The sequence below is a fragment of the Malurus melanocephalus genome, unplaced genomic scaffold (genome assembly GCF_030028575.1).
Source record: "Malurus melanocephalus ecotype Western Australia unplaced genomic scaffold, MMel_1.1 scaffold_278, whole genome shotgun sequence".
In the NCBI taxonomy this organism is placed as follows: Eukaryota; Metazoa; Chordata; class Aves; order Passeriformes; family Maluridae; genus Malurus; species Malurus melanocephalus.
This window is the reverse complement of record NW_026623510.1, coordinates 735,899-756,216: the sequence shown is the minus strand read 5'-3', so window position 1 is coordinate 756,216 and position 20,318 is coordinate 735,899. Positions and strand designations below refer to the sequence as shown.

At 56.5% G+C, this 20,318-nt stretch overlaps 2 protein-coding genes across 2 annotated transcripts; one reads left to right on the top strand and one right to left on the bottom strand.

The window, feature by feature from the left end:
* The first annotated feature begins 1,251 nt into the window (after positions 1 to 1,251).
* On the top strand, positions 1,252 to 6,719 carry PARD6A (par-6 family cell polarity regulator alpha). The gene is made up of 3 exons (XM_057376359.1): positions 1,252 to 1,379; positions 2,668 to 2,890; positions 5,637 to 6,719. The coding sequence occupies exons 1-3, from the start codon at positions 1,317 to 1,319 to the stop codon at positions 6,422 to 6,424; spliced, it is 1,074 nt and encodes a 357-aa protein (XP_057232342.1). The 5' UTR covers positions 1,252 to 1,316; the 3' UTR covers positions 6,425 to 6,719.
* Positions 6,720 to 8,014: 1,295 nt separating this feature from the next.
* Positions 8,015 to 20,205, bottom strand: ENKD1 (enkurin domain containing 1). Its single transcript, XM_057376378.1, has 8 exons — positions 20,077 to 20,205; positions 15,724 to 15,846; positions 15,231 to 15,455; positions 13,949 to 14,121; positions 11,805 to 11,957; positions 10,562 to 10,731; positions 9,579 to 9,715; positions 8,015 to 9,130 (listed from the first exon to the last, which is right to left on the bottom strand). The coding sequence occupies exons 2-8, from the start codon at positions 15,806 to 15,808 to the stop codon at positions 8,970 to 8,972; spliced, it is 1,104 nt and encodes a 367-aa protein (XP_057232361.1). The 5' UTR covers positions 15,809 to 15,846; positions 20,077 to 20,205; the 3' UTR covers positions 8,015 to 8,969.
* Between the last annotated feature and the right edge of the window lie 113 nt (positions 20,206 to 20,318).

Sequence of the window (20,318 nt, the reverse complement as noted above, 5' to 3'; positions counted from 1 at the left end):
ATGCCGTGGGGATGCCAGGGTGTGATGCTATTTTGTTCTGTCCAAAGGTTGCTCCCTGGGCCAGGATAGGTCAAGGAYCAAAGGGCAACAGAGTCCAGACAAGCCAGGCTGATTCTCCGGACTTGGTTCAATATGTTTATTCTGTTGGATGCACTGTGCTCCTTAGGTATCTGGCATTAAAAACTGTTTTGTRATGCTGCTGTCCTGGCCCCTCCAGCTCCAAGATTCCTTGGAGTCCATGAACAGGAGTTTGGTCATTTTCTGGCGCTGGGGCTGGTGACCCTGGTGTCTGCAGGCAAGGGGCTCACAGCACGCTCTGGCATCACTGGCAGAGCTTCACCACAGCAGGGTCTGCAGGGAAGGGACTGTCTGGCTGTCCCTGAGTGTTTGTGTGCCTGAGCAGAGCCAGTTCYGCCAGAGAYACATCCYAAGGGCATCACCTGTGGACACAGCYCGGCAGCACCAAGGAGATGTGCTCTGGCTGCACGTCCTGGCAGCATGGTGTTGGACGGGCACGGAGAGCCTTTGCTGCACACCCGGTGAATTTGGGCAGTTTCGCTCCACTCACTCAGCTGTTTCACTGCTCAGTAAAGCAAATCATCCCCGAAACGATGAACCTCCCCTCGCCCACGCTGCTCCGGGGCAGCACAAAACTTTCCTGCCAGACAGGGGAGAAAAAACAGAACGAAAATGCAACCAGGAGGTGGAAAACGAAGGACACATCTGAAAAACATCCCTGCTACCAGGGATGCCTCTGCCAAAGGCCACCAAACCGCTGGCATCGTAAGTCCCCCGCCAGCATGGGGAAACGCCGGGATATTCCCGGGCGGGGCCTAAGCTTCCACCGGTGACACTCGCGGGGATTCCGTGCGGATGCTGGCAGCGTGCGGCAGCCCGGTGTCCCCAAAGAGCGGCCGCTGCTRCGTTTAATGTGTCGCTAATGAGGTTCCTGACAGCGATGGGATGCCCGAGGTTACCGGCGCGGTGCCCGGTGCCGTCCCGGCGGCCCGACGGAGAGCGCAGCCCTACTCGKGTGGAGCGGCGGGGCCGAGGTGGGGAGGATGAGGATGGGGACGGGCGTGGAGTCGGGGATGGGGACGGGGATGAGGATGGGGGTCCTGCCCCCCGCCCGTCCCCACCCCCGTTACCACGGCGACGTTGTCAGCAGCCGCCCGGCCACGCCCCCCGCCCCGCCAGCACCAATGGCGCGGCGGCGCCCGGCCTGCCCGCCGGTGACGTCATGGCCGGTGAAAATCCCCCGTGGCCGCGGGAGCGGCGGTGGCGGCGCGGCCCCGCGGCCCGGCCCGGCCCGCACCATGGCCAAGCACCACCGCACGCCGGCGCGCTCCGCCGAGCCCGTCATCGAGGTCAAGAGCAAGGTAAGCGCCCGCCGGGGACGGGGCCGGTGATGCCGATGCCGATGCCGGTGCCGATTCCGCCGGGTCACGACCGAGCGCGTCGCCCCCGCGTCGGGCAGCACACGTGGGGTGGCACCGCGCACCGGGGAGCGGCGCGGGAGCCAGGCCGTGCGGGTTCTGTTCTCCCCTGCGCTGCGGCAGCGCTGCCCGGAGCCTCCCCGAGCCCAGCCCGGCCCGGCGGCCGCGGCGTCCCGCCACCGTGGGCTCTACCGGGCCGCGGGCTCGCTCGGCGCGGCCGTGGGAACGCCGCGGCRGAGCGCTCGGCAGATGCGCAGGGCGCCGGTGCGCCGTGCCGRCAGCCCCGGTGTGCGGAGTGGCCCCGCCGCTGCGGGTGAGCTGGGCGTGCGGTCACTCCGGGGACACATCTCGCCCAGATGTGCGGTCACCCAGATGTGCGTGCTCGCCAAAGCATGCGCATCCCTGGCTATACCATCACCCAGATGTGCACCCCCAACAAGGGACGAGCCCCTGTCGGGCATCCAGATGTGCACACCTGCATGACTGTGCACTCGCCCAGATGCGGTCTCCCTCAGACGTGTTTCTCATCCAGATATGCGCTCACCTGGCACACCCTTGCCCAGATGTGTGCCCTCACCCAGATAGTCACCATTTTCCACCTGTGCCCACCCACCCATCCCTGTGCTCACCCAAATGTGTGCACTCCCTTTCTGCACCCTTATCCAGCTGTGCGCTCGCCCAGCTGTGCCAGTGCCTGCCCGGACCCCCGGCAGGGTGCAGGGTGCCCTCCTTCCCAGGACGTGGTGGCCACCGCCTGCCCCGACAGCCGGGGTGTGACACCCGCGGGCAGCGCGATCCTCGCAGTGTTCCTCAGCCTGTTCATAATTGGCTTCCCCTTGGTCGTGACGGAAGGAGGCATTAATTAGCGCTGTTGCTCACCAGGTGCTACGGCAGCGCCCGTGTCGCAGGGAAGGGCCTCCCGGCAGCACGGAGCCTGCCACGGCTGCTGGTACGGCCAGAGGGTCCTTCCTCTGCCGCGGGCCATCTCTCTGCCCCATCACTGCAGTGTTCGGGCAGGCAAACAGCTTCGTTCCTTTTACTTTGTTTTTGGGACGGGCTCTTCCTGACTGGCGCTGCTGCTTCGGTGCTGCCGGGTTCCCGAGCTGTCAGCACCAAAGCTCTGCGTGCCCTGGGGCAGCTCTCTGTGGTGCTCTGCCTGTATTTGTCCTGCCAGCCGGAGCCAGCCCTGCCCAAAGTCACCCTCTTTCCTCCTCTTCTTCATCCTCTGCAGTTCGACGCTGAATTTCGCCGCTTTGCCATGAAACGCTCCAGCGCCGGYAGCTTCCAGGATTTCTACCAGCTGCTGCAGACAGTGCACCAGATCCCGCGGGTGGACGTGCTCCTGGGCTACACGGACATCCACGGCGACCTCCTGCCCATCAACAACGATGACAACTACCACAAAGCCCTGTCCTCTGCCAACCCCCTCCTCAGGGTCATCATCCAGAAGAAGGGTAAGCAGGGCACTGGATCCGTCCTATTAAGAATGATGAGCCACATCCTGCAGTTCTGCTGGTTCCACCTTTGGATTGTGCCAGTGGGGGCATGGCTGGTCACATACCCTCCAGCCACTGCTTTGGTGGATGGATACAGAGATGGTGGCACTGGGAAGCTCCCAGAGCCCTGCCAGGGCTGTGGYACACACAGGGATTCTCCCCAGAGGGGCACCTGCCCCAGCCCAGCCCCTTGTGACCCGGTGAGCGAAGGCAGATCCTTGCAATTCACCCCTTTGAAGTCGTGTTTTCCAGCCAAGCTTGTGTGGGCTCCCAGATAACACCCGTGTTACTGCTGTGAGTGCTGTGCCAGCAACCCCATCCAGCTCCCTGCCCTGAGGAGGCAACAGCCATCATTTTGGCAGAGCTCTCAGGGTGCTGGGCACCGCTGTATTTTTGGTGTAGGGAAGAGGCTCGGTTCTCCCCTGGCAGTGCAGGGGATTGCCCTGGCCTTAGTGGCATATTCCCAGGGAGCCACTTTCTTGCACAGGTACACCTGATAGCAGCATCTTGGTGAGGATGAAAGCCTCCAAGTCACAAACACTCTGAGGATTTCTCCTCTTTGCAGGGAAAACAAGCCCATCCCCTTTCACTCAGTTTAGTAGCACCAAGGTTTTCTCTTTCATAGCATCATCAGTCAGCAGTTCACAGAGCCAGAACCTGACCCAGAGCCACAGTTTTCCCAGCACAGCACCCAGAGCGAGTCTGTGTTTCCAGCTCATGTTTGCAGCATGAAGTCTCCAGGCAAGGGGTGATGCCAGTGGCCAGCCCTGGCTGCTCTGCCAGTTTTTCCTGGGCTTTTGCATCAGGGTGGTATGGGATGCCCTGGACACGTGTTTCTTCTGTGGCCACGTGGTGTGGGGGCCGGCAGCAGTGACCCAGGCTGCTGGAGCCCGTGGTGTGCTCAGGGGCTGTCACTGCCAGCACTAAACCCTYCCCTGTTCCTGGCCCAATGCTCGGACCAGGCTGTGACACGGAGAGCTGGTGCAGGGGTGGGTGTGCCGGGGCTGCTGTGGGAGCATTGCTCCTGCTCCCAAGAGCCACGCTGTCTGCTGCTGGAAAAGCCTGYGAGGGCCCACAGCTGACTGTGCCGAGACAGCACAGTGTGGAGAGGGAGCAGGCACAGCCTGGCTCCATGGGCCGCGTGATAAAGGTGAGCAGGCAGCACCAGGGAGCCCCTGCACCTAAATGTGCCCACGGGAGAGGGGCCACAGGGCCAGCAGCACCACGGGGAGGTGTGCAGAGAGGCCAGGAGCAAGTCCTGGGTGAATCACAGCTAATTTARAATGGATCCAGGTCATCCCAAGGCTGGGCTGTCGTTGAACCGGTCTGGGTCGCTGAGGAATGTGGCTGCAGAGCCTCTCACACCGCTGGGTGCAGGGAGCTGTGCACACACACRGGTGTGCTCCTGTCAGTGGGCTCCACAGCAGCCAGTCCTGCCACAGCARGGCAAAAAGCAAAGGTGCAGCTGGGCTCCCCTCTGTGCCATCACCCTGTGGAGTGAAGCCATCCCTGCGGGGCAGTCTGGCTGGGACAAAGGCATTGTCCCTCCTTGGCTGGCCCAAGGCTCATGGGAACTGCAGGGAAAAGTGTGGGACATTGCCAGGGCCAYCATCGGGCTCATCCTTGGGGTGCTGGAGCTGTCTGGCCCAGCCACTCTGCGCCCCTTGGAGAGGAGCTGTGAGCTGAAATAGCTGTGGGAAAGCCTCCGCCGCCCTTCCCCGAGCTAAAAATATGCCAAGGCTGTGTGTGCAGGGAGATATTTATAATCCAGGAGCCCTGTCAGGCTGGCTTGGCTAGGGAGAAATCCCATGTCCCCTGGGCTTGGGGACATCCCCAGCAGCTCTGCAGCTGCAGCAGGGTCCAGATGCTGGTGGGGGACACAGTGAGGAATGTGCTGATCACGCAGCATCCAGATCTAGGCTCCCCACAGAAAGAGATGGGGAGAAACCAGAGAGGAACCACGGGATGGAACCCAGCACCTGGTGGAGGAGGGCAAAGGTGATGGGTCAGAGCTGGGCCCCAYGGAACAGCCCCAGGGCACAGTCCAGAAGGAGAGAGTCAAACTCTGTGTCACGGTGCCTGATGGTGGAATAAGAGACRCTGATGCAAATCACAGTCTGAGATATTCAGGGGCCCTGAGGATGCTGCAGCCCTGGGATGAATTTCCAGGAGGTGGGGAGTCTCTGTCCTTGGGGATGGCAGAGTTCTGTAGGACACAGTGATGACCATGACCAGCCCATGCCAGCAACAGCCCTGCTCTAGTGGGGCAGGGAACTCTAGCGCTGTCTCCTGGGGTTGGACTCACCCTAAAGGAGTTGGCTGCCACGACAGCACACTCATGAGGGGGGTCCTCTCTCCCAAAATCCAAATTGGGGCATGGCTGCAGCTCCCAGGCCATCAGGGCTGGCAGCTCTAGTGTTAAACTGCAGAGTTTGGCTTAAAGTGTGATTAAGGCTGAATCACTGCCTCGATCCCACTAATCCTGGCCTGTGTGCCTGTGTACGCTGGGTAATCCCAGGAGATGGGCCCCAGCGGAGACAGGCTGCAGGGAAAGCCAGGCTGATGATCTGGGGAGGAAAAGCCGGTGAGACCTGTGAGCAGAGCCCTTCTCCTGACCACTGCCCCAACCCCTGGGGCCCAGGATACGCATTTGCATCCCCAGCAGCTGCCGTGCCTGACCTGTGTCCTCCCTTGCTCCCTGCAGCCGAGTCCGAYGCCAGCGTCTTTGCCTCCAACTCCTTGCAGAGGAAGAAGAAGGGGCTGCTGCGCCCAGCACACTACAGGGCCAAGCCTCACCTCCTCATCGGGATGCCCCAGGACTTCCGCCAGATCTCCTCCATCATCGACGTGGACATCCTGCCCGAGACGCACCGGCGCGTGCGGCTGCACAAGCACGGCTCCGACAAACCGCTGGGCTTCTACATCCGCGACGGCGTCAGCGTGCGCGTGGCCCCGCAGGGCGTCGAGAAGGTGCCCGGCATCTTCATCTCCCGCCTGGTGAAGGGCGGCTTGGCCGAGAGCACGGGGCTGCTGGCGGTGAGCGACGAGATCCTGGAGGTGAACGGCATCGAYGTGGCCGGCAAGTCCCTGGACCAAGTGACGGACATGATGGTGGCCAACAGCCACAACCTCATCATCACGGTCAAGCCGGCCAACCAGCGCAACAACGTCATCCGCAGCAGCAAGGCCTCGGGCAGCTCCGGCATGTCCACGGACAGCACCCCCAGCCAACAGACCCCCAGCCCGGCCTCACAGTACCTGAGCAACTACAGCACGGCCGAGAGCGACGAGGAGGGYGACCTGGTCATCGAGAGCGACAGCGCGTCCCACTACATCCCCGGGGGCTGCCCCAACGGGGGTCCTGTGGACGGACCCCTCCGGAGGAGCCTGTCCCCACACAGCTCGCGGGGCTCCCTGCAGTCCCTGGGCAGCCACGATGGCAGCCCGGGCCGGGGCAGCGGACGGGAGGATGGCACCCTCCTCACCCTATAGCTGAGGGGGTCGGTGCCACTCGGTGGCCAGCTGGGTTTCTGGGTTTCTCATCCGAGCTGGATGTGGACACGGGGGTGATGATGCGGCCGGCGGGCAGGGGTGGAGAGGGGCTGCCCACTGCCCTCTCCCACCCCCYGCAACCCCGGGAGCCCCACTGCGGCGCCCACTCGAGCCGGGCACTGCCCCTGTGAGCCCCCTTGCCTCCCCTTCCAAGCAAGCGGGGGTTTTTAATTGTTTTATTGAAATATGCATCATTAATATATTGCAATGGACAGTAAAACCTTTTCTAGAAAGCGCCGTGCTTGTCCCTGGTTCGTGTCACCACTGGGAGGAAGGGCACAGCGGGTTGGTACCCCAGCCCTGTGCACGTAAGGCAGAGCCTGGGAGCAGTGACCTTGGTGCACCTTGTGGCTTTGGTGCTGTGCTGGGTGACCCCACCGAGACCCATCGTGCCTGCCCATGGCACATGTTCAGGAAGCTTTGGTGTGGTCTGATGCAATGAGCCTTGCTCAGCCCCCCCATTCCCACCTTGTCCCCACTGCAGTGCTCTCACCAGCGCAGGGGACACCGGTGTGGCAGCAGCACCTTGACTGTCACTCAGCCCTGCAAATGCTGCTGGGAATGATGCAGCCCCATCCTCCTGCAGCCCTGAGCTCAGGGCAGGGGTGTCCAAGCACAGGTACTGCAGTGCACACCACAGCCAGCTCAGAGCTGGTCACCTCTGCTGGAAAGGGGGAGCTGTGTCCCAATGTCTTTGCTGATCCCCAAGAACCAAAGCACAGGCAGCTCCCTGTGCTGCTGTACCCAAAATCCCACCAGCAGCCACACAGGAGCAGCAGGGCTGGATCAGCACCGAGGGCCTGGCTGTGTTTGCTCTCCTGCCTGTTTTGTCAAGGGCTTTATAAACCCAGGGACCTCTCAGTGGCCTGCTGCTAAGGGCATGTGGTGGGACTGGTGAGCAGGAAGACCTGCAGCTCTCAGGGTCTGAAAAGCCAGCTCCAACTCTCCATCCAGAGCCTCAGGCAGGGACAGCAGCGAGGGCTAAGGACACTCATGGCACACAGCCAGGGCCCAGACAGACCAGAGAGCAGATCTGGCAGCAGGGCTGGTTAGCCCAGGCWTGTTTGGGGCTGTGCCCATGCCCCCAGTCACTCTCGTCCAGCCGGCTMAGCCTGGCTGTGGGGTTTGCCCTGAGGTGGCCCCAGGGGCACATGAGGTGATTTCCCAGCTGGCATCTCACCTCCTCCACTTCTCGAGTGCCAAAAGTTTCCCTGGTCCTTGGCAGCAGCGTCAGCCTGGCATCCCAGGGCACTGCAGTGTGCCAGGTGGCACAGGCAGGGCTGGAACACTTCACAACATCCCCACCCCACAAAATCCTGCCGAGGATGGAGCAAGCCCTGCAATMAGGCAGCTGCTTGGGGGATCCATGCACAGTATCCCCACCCTGTGTAGCAAAAGGAGACAGAGCAATGGCACAAGCTGCAATAAGGGAAAACTTGATGGGATGTCAGGGGAAGAAGGGTTCCCCCTGAGGGCAGCACTGTCTGGAAACAGCCCCAGCCAAGGTAATCGGGACAACTCCATCCTTGGAGATTCCCCTAATTCAGCTGGATATGGCTCCAAGCTGCAGCACTGTGTCTCCACTGAGCAGGAGATGCACCAAACCTTCCAATGATCCCTTACAGCTTAAATTTTCCTTTGCTTCATGCAGCAGGATCCCTGCAAAGGTCTGCACAGGTATCTCTGCRTGGCATCTGAAGGTAAGGAAGCAGCAAGCTCACCTCCAGGATGGCACCTGTCCTGCCAACATGTGGATGGAGATCCAGCAGGATTGTGCACATCTCCACTCCACGTTCACCAGAGTGAACCAGAGTCCCAGCACCCAGCCCCTGTCTGCCCCGTGCTGGTGCTGCTGGTTCCTGCTGCCCACACCACCCCTCAGGCCCTGCTGGGCCCACTGTGAGCTGCACATGCACTGCAAGATGGAAATGATGCTTTATTGGAACATCTCCTGCCCCACAGACTACACAGGCTTCTTCCAAACATCTCACCAGACCTCCCTGACAGCCCAGCCCTTCCCTGGGCAGAAAACATTGAGCTCTGTGCTTCATCCTTGTCCCCAAGCTGTCCCCTGAGCCCTCAGGTGCTCAGGATCAGCCATGAACATGGTCCAGCTCAGGAGAAAGAGGGTGACAAGAAATATTACAGGGAGCAGCACAAGATACCTCCTACCGATTTCTAGAAGTAAGAAAAAAGGGAAAATAAGAGGTGATGCCACAAATCCAGAGCAGAGAGCTGCTCTCTGTAAGAACCCAAGCAGCACAGACAACTGCTCTCAAGMCCACTGAGCAGGGCCCTTTATTAGGGCATCTCCCTCCCTTTTCTGTGGACAAGACACAGCACTGAAAGGTGAGAAAGAGATGCCAGCTGCATGGGTCCAAGATCTGGAACTCTGCTTCCTCTCCTTCTCTCCCACAGTGACATCCGTTCCTGCCCAGCAACGAAGGATGTCCAGGCAGAGCAGCACAGCACACCCAGCCCCAGCTCAGGAGTCCAGCTTGATGAAAACCTTGGGCCTTGAGAAAATTTTGATTGCTTCTTCTATCTGGGAGAGCTTCCTCTCGAGCTCTACCCGCCTCTTCTGCAACTTGAGGCTGTCTCCCCGCATTGGCAGCAGAACCAGGTCCTTTATCAGCTGCTCCTGGCCTGTGAAAAGAGAAAAAAACAAGTTGTGTAAGTTGAAGAGCAAAGAAATCCATCCTTTTTCTAGTGCTTTTACCATGAATATGATGGCAGCACTGGAACAGGATCCTAGAATCCCTTTCAAAGCTTAGTTGGATGAGGCCCCGAGGGACCTGCTCCAGCTTTGAAGAACCATGGATTGAAGAGAGACCTCTGAAGGTCCCTTCCAACCAAAATCTTTCTACATTTTAGGAGCAATAGCAACCTCAGACAAATCTGCTCCAGAGAGCCAGTCCTGTATCCTGCAGGACATCGATTGCTCTTTCCATGCACACAATTCACATCCTGCCTACATATGCCTTAACCCAGGCAACTCTCCAAGTGGCAGGAATCTGTGCCCCCATGTCTCTTCTCCCTTATCCTGCCGAGGATCGCCTCTTTGAGCTGGAATCCCCGTTTCCTTTCCTCTTACTCTGCATCAGGCTGCYGAGGGTGTCCAGCCGCTGGCTCTCGGGCATCATGGTGTGACCGGGAGGAGTGTCGGGGTCTGGCAGGTTCCGCAGCCGCTCCTCCATCTGCCTGCGCCACAGCTCCTTCCTGTCCAGCAGGCTGCCAGGAGGGCAAAGGAGAGCAGGGGTCAGCACATCTGGCAGGAGGGGTGGCCCAGGAGCACAGGGAGAGGTCAGGAATGCACCCTACAAACCCTGCCAGGCTCGGTGTCACTGGGATCACAGGGACACACACACTGGCACACCCTCATCATGGGGGATTCACMGTTTAACCCACGTGTGTAGATGAGCAAATGTGCTCCACACGCACCAAAGGGCAGCTGGGGAGATGCACTCAGGCCAGCGTGTGCTCCTTGGTGACAAGGGCTGCTGCTCCTCGTTTCTGGCTCACTGAGTCCTTGACACACCATCTGTGGGCCAGTGGCAGAGTGAAATCAGAGCAGCTCATGGTCAGGGATGTCATGGGGTTAAAGGATCTGCATCATGGTCATTCCTACGATAGGGTCACCCAGGAACTGTTTTCCACACAGAACCCCAAAGTGCGCAGCACTAGCTGGATGTTCCTCAGACTCCTGGTCCAAGGCAGGATGAACACCTGTGAGGCAGAGCGAGCTCTCTGCCTCCTCAAAACCAGACCTTTCAATACCAAAGCCACATCCCATGGAGCAAAGCTTCCAAAGGGGCAGGAGCACAGTTATCAAGGCACATGGAGCATCCCCATGTGAACACCACTGTACAACAGCAAGCAAGGGAGGCAGGGATAAAACTCCCTCTGAGCCCTGCCACACTGGGCACACTGGGATGCTGGTTCCATCAAAAAGCAGCAGGGACAGCGTTCACTCCCCAGGTCAGCACACTGCACTGCTGCCTCTGTGCACGGCCCATCTCCCCGGGCAGAAGCAATCAAAGCTGGCACAGTCTCAGGAGCAGACAGGGGCATACATACTACTGGGGGACGTGGCCCTTCTGCTTGGCATTGTACTCCTCCTGCTCACGGTGCTTCTGCTCCAGCAGCTCTGCCAGCGCCTGCAGGGACTGCGAGCGGCGCAGCGGGGCCCGCTTGGCGGTGCAGGCGTTGTGCCTGATGAAGTCAATGCTCCTGCCCTCCACCTGCATCTGGGAAACAGAGAGCAAGGCATGGAGGGCAGGCTGGGAACGTGCACACGAGGGGAAAAGCAAAGAGGCACCACACAGGATGCTGAATTGTGTAACAGCAGGACAGGGAGAGCCTCGGCACAGCCCGTCTTAGCTGTACACAGGCAGGAGCTATGGCCATGTTTTGAGAAGGCAGGCACCAAAAGCCAAGCTGAAACCTGGCATCTTTAAGGTCACCAAGATGACCATATGCCTTAAAAGCCAGAAGGATGGTAAAAAAACCAGCTTGACATAGTCCCCATGGCTCCTATTGGTGCATTTTGAGGGCAGAGGAAAAACAGGCTGGGTCCTCACGAGGAAGGGAAATGCAACTGGCAGAGCAGGAACTTTGCTGATCCTTGGGGCATTTCCCCAGAGACAGCATCTCCACCACAGCTCCTCTGCTGGATAAAACAGGGGAGAAGGTGGCTGTGTTGCATTTAAGGTTTTCCTCCTTTGGAGATCATGTCCTGTTTAATTAAGTCATTCATGGCATTTAGGAACCAACAAACTGACAACCTCACACTTGCCAAGGGAAAAGGACATGACTCATGGAGCTGTTCAAGACCTCCCAAACAGACTACTTGAAAGGTTTAACTATTAATGATGATTTAATTCTCCTTACTAAAACACACACCCATTTCCCAAATTTTTATCTAACATCCAGAAGCCACAGTTTCTTTGATTRCAGTGGGAACAGCCTCCAAATCCCMAAGACCTMCTGCAAAGTGCTTGGAAGAGCAGATTTGAGATCGCTGGCATGAGGAGGTGGAATTTCCAAAGGGAACTTCATAATCTCTTTAACTACAAGTGAGGATGAAGTCAGAAGGCAGCATTAGCAATCCCTGAACACCCATCTCAGCATCCCAGTGACCAAAACCCTGCTCCTTCCCTTCAGACAGGAACATTTATTTTTTAACATGTATTTACAGATCTGCCCACTCATGCAGCACATCTGACCCAACACTTTAGAAGACCACACGAAGAGCTCAAGGCAGGAGCCATGGATGAGTGCCAGAAATCCCTGGGATGGATGCAGTTAAAGTGTAACTCACSTTGGTTTCAGCACCCTGTGGAGCCYCTGTGTCTGCTCCTTTTGCTCTGACAGGCCTTGGGGACGGTGGTCTGCATGGCTTGATCCCAGAGCCACAGCGAGAATACGCCCTCAGGAAATTCACAGCCTCGGGATTTGGAGCTGGGGAGGTCTCCTGGGAAAAGCAAAAGAAGATCCACTATTGGAGGGAGGCTGGAGCAAAGAGAAACCCTCCCAGCCAAATTTGGGTGGTCAACCATGAGCTCAGCCATGCATTTCCAGCCAGCACACAACAGCACACGCTTTTTGCCATGAGCTGGAAGAAGTTCTTGGGGGAAGACAATCTGTAGTCAGCCAGCAAAAGCCACAGACAGCGACAGATCAGGACCTGGCAACTGAACTTGGCAAAGGATCACTATGAAATGGGGGGGAATCTGCAGGAACACATTTGGATCAAACAGGCAGGCACGAAGCTGCCTGCTGAGGTGATGTTCTTGTGCTGCTCTGCTCAGCACCTCAAATCTGTGGTTGTATCACTCTGGAAAGAAAAAGGAGCAGAGAGTAAAGGTGGAATTGCATCTGAGGGGCATCTTCAGTGGCTGTGGTTAGCAAAGATGCAGGGTGACAGTAGTTGATGTCTGGGATTATCTCAGACTGTCCTGTTGCAAACAAACCCTGAAAATGGAAAGTTGTCACTGTGGCAAGGGGTGACCTTACAATAAATGCAGCTAGGGCACTGCTCTGCTCTTGGCAGGGATGGGAACTGCACAGGGCAGCCCCAAATCTCTGCCCAAGGACTCAGCTGAACTGCAGCTCCCTGGGGAAGATTCCCTCTTGCCTGGCCAGACCTACAGACCGATGGTGGGACTGGGCAGCCACATGGGTGGGTTTGGTGTAAGGAGCAGGGTATGGGATGGCTTCACCACTGCTCAGACTGTTCATGCTCCAAAGATGATCAGCCTTGTTTCAGCAGGGAATGGTAGGTTAAGGAGAAGTGCCTTTAGCTCCACCAGTTGGCTCCAAGTTGAGTCTGTGACCCCAGGAGCACAGAGCACACTGCACCCCATCTCCCTCCCTGGGAGCACTGGGACTGCCAGAGCCCTTTCCAAGGCAACTGCTGCAGTTAACAGCCTCAGGGACAGAGGAGAGAAAAGAAACTCTGCATTAGTCATCAACATCCAGCAGAATCAGCTGAAACTGAGCAGCAGCAACAGCTCCACAGAAGATGGAGATCCTTCACAGGGAACACCTCAGCTCCAGGAGAGCCTCAGCAACAGTTAAAGCATCGTGAGTCAGTGCCAGGGCCTCTCTGGAGGAATACACAGAGCACAAGTAACACACCACGCAGAAACTGCCTGCGCAGAGACCACCCCCTTCCCCCAAAACAAAGGAAGGAATGAGCTCAATCTTCCTCTAATTTGTCAAACAAGAGCGTAGGCTTGTGYTCTTGAAGCACTCGTGGGTTTGCTCCCATGTGTGGAAGGGTCACAAACATCAGAGAGGTTGGTGACACACCAGGAAGAAGGGACACAGCACTTGGAACCACTGGCTTGGGAATCATCTTGCCAATTTTTGCAGTTGTTATCAATACACATTGTTTTAGCATCAAAAGCTGGCCACAGATGAAAGGGAAGCAGTTCAGAGATGAGGAGGAACTTGCAGGCTCCATCTCAGCACCCTGACAGGCTGTGCTGATCTCTGAGSCTGGAGATGTCTGTGTGCCCTCACTGGGCAGTGGTTATTCACCAGGACAATCACCTGGAGAAGAATGTGTGGATACACACTGCCCACTGGGTATCCACAGGGTGGGAAGAGCTGCACTGAGGCTCAATGCCTCCTGCAGATCCACCTCTGAAAACCACAATTTGTGGGGTAAAATGCCACAGCCTTTGGGCACAGAGAAGCACTGCCCCAAACACAGGGAARCAGAAAAGCCAGACAGGAGCATCCCTTGGCAGGAAATATGGCTACGAGGGGGAAGCAGGACAGAGGTTATTGCCCCAAACCACTCACAGCCCCACTGCCACATCTGCCCCTTGTGCCTCAGCACTGAGGTGCCCCCAGATCCTGCAGGGTCCTGGACTCCTCTGTATCCACTGTCCACCATCCCTCGTGGCTGAGCCACATCCCAAGGCTGGAGAGCTCAAGAGCTCCATAGGTACCAACCTGCAGCTTGGCCTTCACCTTTGACTCCACATTTTCATATTTCTGGGACTTCCACAGAGCTTTCACAGGCTTGGGCTGGCTGTGCTCTTGGGCTCGCTCCCTCTCTTTGCACTTCTTCTGGATCTCCCTTATCCGCCTCACATTTTCCTTCTCGTAGTCCTTGGCCTCTTTCCCTGCACAGCAAGGGGAGACACAGCTTCACCTCCCAGACACTGCCATGGGGTGCAGGCTCTTGGAGCACTGGCACCAGAGCCCACAGCTGTTCCAAAGCTGGTCCAACAGCCCAGAGAGCCAGCAAGCTCTCCCTTTTCCTGCAGACCAGACCATCTCTGCATCCTGCCCATGTCAGATGCACATTCCCAGAGTGACTCTGTGCCCAGATGAGCATCAGCACAGGYTGTGCATGCTGATGGTGTTCACAGATTCCCTTGCTCTCCACCTCTCCCAGTTTATGCCAGACAAGCTATGCAGCATCTCTCAAGAGCAAGATCAATTCCCAGTTCAGTTCCCATGGTGTTTCTGAAGTGGAGAGGGYTGGAGAGCTGCAGAGCCTTGAACTTGTGCTGCTCCTGGTTTCAGGGTCAGCCATTGTCCCACATTCAAGTGGACAGAATCAAGATTATAAATGATGGGTTTTTATGGATTGTTTTTGAATCAAAAATTATCCTTCCTTGGGCTCCCCAAGACAGGGAATATCTCAGCTGACACAACCAGACCCTCGTCCAATACCCCCTGCTTGGACACAGCAGTGGCATCCACCACACGGGCACCAGGCTCAGGGCAATGCCAGCACATGAAGTGAATTAAAATAACACACAGAGCTCAACTTTACCTCCTTCCCGGACCTCTGAATGTATACTGGTGATATCCCTGGAGAAGGGAACATCTTTTGCAACGATGTTCTCATATCCACGTACACAGACACTCCTCCCAAATCCTGCCTGGCTTCACCAGCAAGGAACTTGCCATGTTAAATGCCCTCAATACATTATGGTTTAACTTAGTTCATATATAAGCCTGACTATAAAGAAGTCCAAATTTTTTATACCTTTTTACAAGTCCCTCTTCCCATTCTAAACCTGAGACTGGAGGCAGGGAGCCCAAAACATCACTGGCTCAGCACAGGTGACTCCACTGGCCAAAAGCTGGAGATGGGGTGACCAGCCCTGTGCAGCTCAAGCTCTCCTCAGGCAGCAGATCCTGGCAATCCACCCCAAATCCCCAAAGCTTCACCCCTGGCCCCAAAGGTAACTCAGGCCAGCAGTGACTTGGCTCTACTTACTCTTGACTGGCAGCCCCCCATCAAGGGAGATGCCTTCGAGCTGCAGCAAGAGGCTGAGTGTCCCTTTCTGTCCCTTCTCCAGGAAATCCCTTCCACTGGGGCGAATGCGAGGGGCTGCCTGGGCCTGGCGGGCACTGCCCAAAGCARAGTGTGGCTTGGGAACTGGGTCCAGGGGGCCAGAGGTCAAATACAGCTTCTGAGCATTTCCTTCCAGCCTCCCTCGAGCTGCAGAGAAAGAAAAAGGAGAACTCTGTCAGGAAATTATCTTACCTCAGTTTTCTTACCTCAGTTTTTTCCCTTCCCACAGCCCACAATATAAAGATACCCTTATGCTTTCCCATCTTTCAGCCAGTACAGACCACTTTAGGATCACCATCAGAAGCACCTTCATCAGTGTGAATAGAGACTGTCAAGCACACCAAGGGATAAGGACATCAAGCTGTTCACACAAAAGCACAAACCCCCAGATCTGTAACAAGCACCACAGACTCACCTGAGAAAGGGTGATTGTAATACTCTGGAAACAGTGTTGGGTCTGGAGGAATAGGTCCAGAAATCCTGGATGGYCCTTCACACATCCTGCCACACGTCACTCTGCCACAGAAACCAACCAGCACTGAGAACAGAAATGAGCAGAGCTCACTTTTCAGAGCCACTGAAAAGCTGTATTTTATATATTTATATAGATATATGCATAAGGGAATTTCTGACCTTCATTAGAGAGCTCACCCACAGCTACAGAGATGTCCTGCAGGTAGAAACCACCCCAAATTGAACTTCATGCAGGTGAAACAAGGGATCCAGCAGCACTGTCCCTAGTGTGGGTCTAATCAGTGTTTTTACCAGTGCTGAACATGTCCACAGTTGCTATAATATTGGTACCTTGATACAAAAAAATCTTTCCTGGCTTTGTTCTGCCACATGGAAACATTTAATGCAGACACTGAAGGAGTGAACAGAAAACACAAGGTAGGTGGCCATCATCTGACAGGTACTAGCCCGAGATCCGAATTATTTTCTACCTTGGGCTCCAAACACAACCTGKCCAGAGGAAGCTGAAGCTGCTGCCCCACATGGCCATATCCTCCATGTGAACACACCGGTGCTGTCACCACCCCTAAACAGGCTGGGGCTGACTCTCAGAAGGACAAACACTTCACAAAAAGACAAAACACTTCACTACAGGATCATGCAAGAGCAGACACCGGATTTCTGGGGAAGAGCCCAGATGGTTTCTCAGGTCTTGGGGAGAACAAAGTTATTTGCTTAGAAAAACATCTTTTTTTTTTTTTTTTTCATTTCTCAGGTACTTTTCAAAGCAGCATAGACCCACAAGTCCCTGCCCTGGCCCACACAGGTCCCTGTTGCCTCCCATGACAGAAGCACAGACCCTTCCAGCAGGAAGGGACAGGAGCAGCCAGCATCAATTTCCCTGCACTGTTCACCAAGATCCCCTGGACAGCATTTTTATGCCTCCAAGAAACCTGAGGGACTTTTCTCCCTGCTCAGAACACAAGGATGCAGGATGCCACACCAGCAGGCACAGACTGCTGGCCAGCTCTCAGCAGATGCCACAAGAGCCTCACACCACAATTCTGACAGGCGCCAGGACAGCTCGGCTGGAGTCAATGCTGCAAGAGCTGGGGCTACAACCCGCACTCCCTGACTCCTGAGGCAGTAATTTAAACATTTCTGAGACAACTYGATGGGAAGAACCCCTTTCAGGATCCTCGGCATGCCCGCACTGACGGGACGCAGCATCTGCAGTTTAATTTATAAACCAATAAACGATCAGTGCAAGGATGAGCGAGTCTGAGTCATAGCAACTAATGCACTGCAGTCTTCCTTGCTAAATCACCCCTGTTGACATGAGACCCATTAGCAAAATGCTGTTATTCATCTCCTGGACACAACAGCAGAGGCAATGTAAGCAGTGCTGACTGCTGCACACCAGCATGCATGTGCAGCCTGYAGCCAGCTGCTCTGGAAAAGCTATTTCTGAAAAGCAGGCACAGACTCTCAGCCAGAGATAAAAGGATGCTGGCTTGGTATTATTTAATCTCCTTGATAGTGGATCCTACTAAGCCAGAACAGGCTCTCTTATTCTAGAGAGAAAAAAAAAAAAAACAAGCGTTCACCATGAGATCACTCCAGAAGAGCTACCGGCTTTGAAATGCACATCTGATCTTGATCTGAACTCGAGTCCCAACCCAGTGATTTACACGCAAAATGACAGGCTGAAATCAAGACCTGYAACAGAGCAGACAATTATTGCGGGGGATTGAAGGAGGAAAGGCAAGGTGATGGGAGGCGGGGGATGGAAGGCTGGTTTTATACCTTCACATCCCAACTGCACCCTGCCCTGCTGCAGGGAATTTGCAAATGACACCCACTCCCTGATTTGCAAGTCACATCACCTCTGGCTTGGGATCCTGCAAGATCAGACAACCTCATTACACCAGGGAGCATCTGGCCTGTGCAGGTACCTGAGGGACAAATGCCCCAGCAGCAGTCTCCCAGCCCMGGGAAGCAGCTGCCAAACCTCAGTTACCAACCACTGGTACAGCCTTCAGAGCTGCTGCTCTGCTCCTGCTGRCCACAGGCCTATCTGGGGGACACAAGTGAGAGACCCTCATGGCCCACTCCTGCCAAAAGGGGATGTGTGACCTCCTGTGCTGCCATTCCCAGTTGCTTCGTTTCTTGGGACAGCTTTGCAGCACAACCAGTCCAGTGCTGAGCCAATTCCACTCACCACCCCTGCATCAAACAAGTCCACTTCYTTCACTGAGCTCATTTTCTGCTTTTGTCCAAAAGGAACCAGCTTTTACCTACAGAGAGGGATCAGAGAAGCACTGGAGCAAGCTCCAGGGAAACACAGTGGGTGCACATACTTATGAACATGATGTAGAGGGATAAGGGAACAGGGTCAGTCCTCTTGGCAGTGCCCTGAGCACCCAGAAAGCATCTCCTCTATCACATCACAWACCTAAACATCAACCTAAGCAGTGCCCGACCTGCTGCCACCACACAGACACCATCTCTGCATTCACAGGCTGTGAGATACAGGCACACTCTGCAAAACTCTGAATGAGTCCAGGCAAACAGATGTATGTGTGCAGCTGCTCTCTGTTCTTCCACCCTGCCAGCCTGCAGACTCCCCAGGAGAGTCACAGCTCCCAGGCACCCYGTGCTGCTACAGGAGACACAGGGCAGTTGCTGGAGTAACCCAACAACTCCAGCAYTGCTCAGTCACCCTAGAGGGCTGCTCTCTTCAGCAGAACCAGGGCTTTGTGCTGGCCTAGGTGCCAAGCAATGCAGCTCCAGCCCTCTTTCCCTCACAGAGTATCTGTAAGTTTAATAACCATTAACTCGACTCTCTGTGACCTCTGCTGCAGCTGACCAAGTGGTAAAAATGGTACTTATAACCCTGGTGAACTGAGCCCTTTCAGAGCCTDTAAGAACCACAGCTTCCTTTTGTGGCCTGTTTTTGGCATGGTAGTTAAGGCAACTGCAAAACACGGGAACAGACAAGCCTCAGGCAGGTGTATTTCACAGCCTTGAAACCGCTGCATATGATGTGAAGCAATACCTTTTCCTCACAGATAATATTTTCACTGGGCCTGGATCCCTGGCCAGGAAGCTGCTACCACACACAGAGCTGACGCCAGCCCAGCTTCTTGCCTTCRTGAGCCAATCTCCGCAAAAACCATGGGAAAAAACATCCCACGGTTGTGATAAGCTGTGATAAGCAGAGCAAGTCATCTGCAGCAAATCAAAGGGCTAATCTCCGTGCAGCTGGTCCTGTATGTWTGATTCCTTCCTCAACAGTTTTAGCTGAAATGGAAAGTCACATCAGGATAACTTCCATGCCCGAGGCTTCACCAAAACAGTGAGATACCTGGATCTGTGACCGTTCCTCCTGAAGAACTGGGGGTCGGGAATTGAGGTCAATGTGCTGTGAAACTMCCCAGTGGTTTTTGTCCCTGCCTAAGCCTTCTCCTTGCTGACTGCTATAGAAGAGATTAATATTCTCTTTTCAATACTATTCCCCACACAGGTTTCCTCAGGTCTCACCAGCTCTTAACCACCCACCAGTCTCAAAAAAACAATTTTTCTTTCGTCTCTCTGAAAACAGAGGGACAGCTACAGCCAAGTGCAATACTGCTATTAGCATGTTGAACATGTTTTCTGTGAGCTGGTGTCTACCAATAGTTCTTTAGGAATAAAGCCAGGCTGGATAGCCGGCCCAGGGAGCCAGACGTGTGTCCTGCAGGAGCTGGGGCAGGAGCCGAAGATGGACAGAATCTGATGTGGGTGTTACAGAGCTGCAGCCCAGACTTCTCTACGGGGCAAGGGCAGATGACGACACGGAGACCCCATCTCAACGCGTGGGATTCCTCTCGCATGTAAGGACGAGCTCCGTGCTGAGCCTGGAGTTAGCGAGGCAGCCCCCAACTCCTCCGGCCGGGCTGGCACGGGAACCAGCTGGCACCAGCCCTGCCTGGGGACACGTGTTGAGTGCCGGCACCGCGCTGAGAGACAGCGGGCACGGCCGGGGACGGGACACCGCCGGGGAACGAACACCACCGGGGACCGGACACCACCGGGGACGGGACACCGCCGGGGAACGAACACCACCGGGGACGGGACACCCCTGCGGGACCTTCCTGTCTCCCTTGGCCCGGGGAGAGCGGTTCGGGGGGCTCTGCCAGCAGCACGGGGTGGCCGGGCCGGCCGGGGCCCCGCAGCCTCCCCCGCGGGCCCTGCCCCTGCCCCGGGCCCGGCGCTTCCCGGCCCGGTTCCCCGCCGCCCCCGAGCCCCGGCGGGCTGCCCCGAGAGGACTCACCGAGGRAGGCCGCGGAGAAGCGCTCCCGGCCGGGCCGGGCTGGGCTGGGCCCASCCGCCGGTAGCCGAGAGCCCGGCCCGGCCCCGCCGCTCCCCGGCAACGGCCGCTTCCGCCGGGATGGGCGGGCCCGGCCCGGAGCGCCCCAGCGCTGCTCCCTCTGCTCTCTCTGCTCCCTCCCGCCGGCTGTGCCCGGGCACACACTGACCCCCGAGCCGGCCCCGGTCCCTAAACCCATCTGCGCT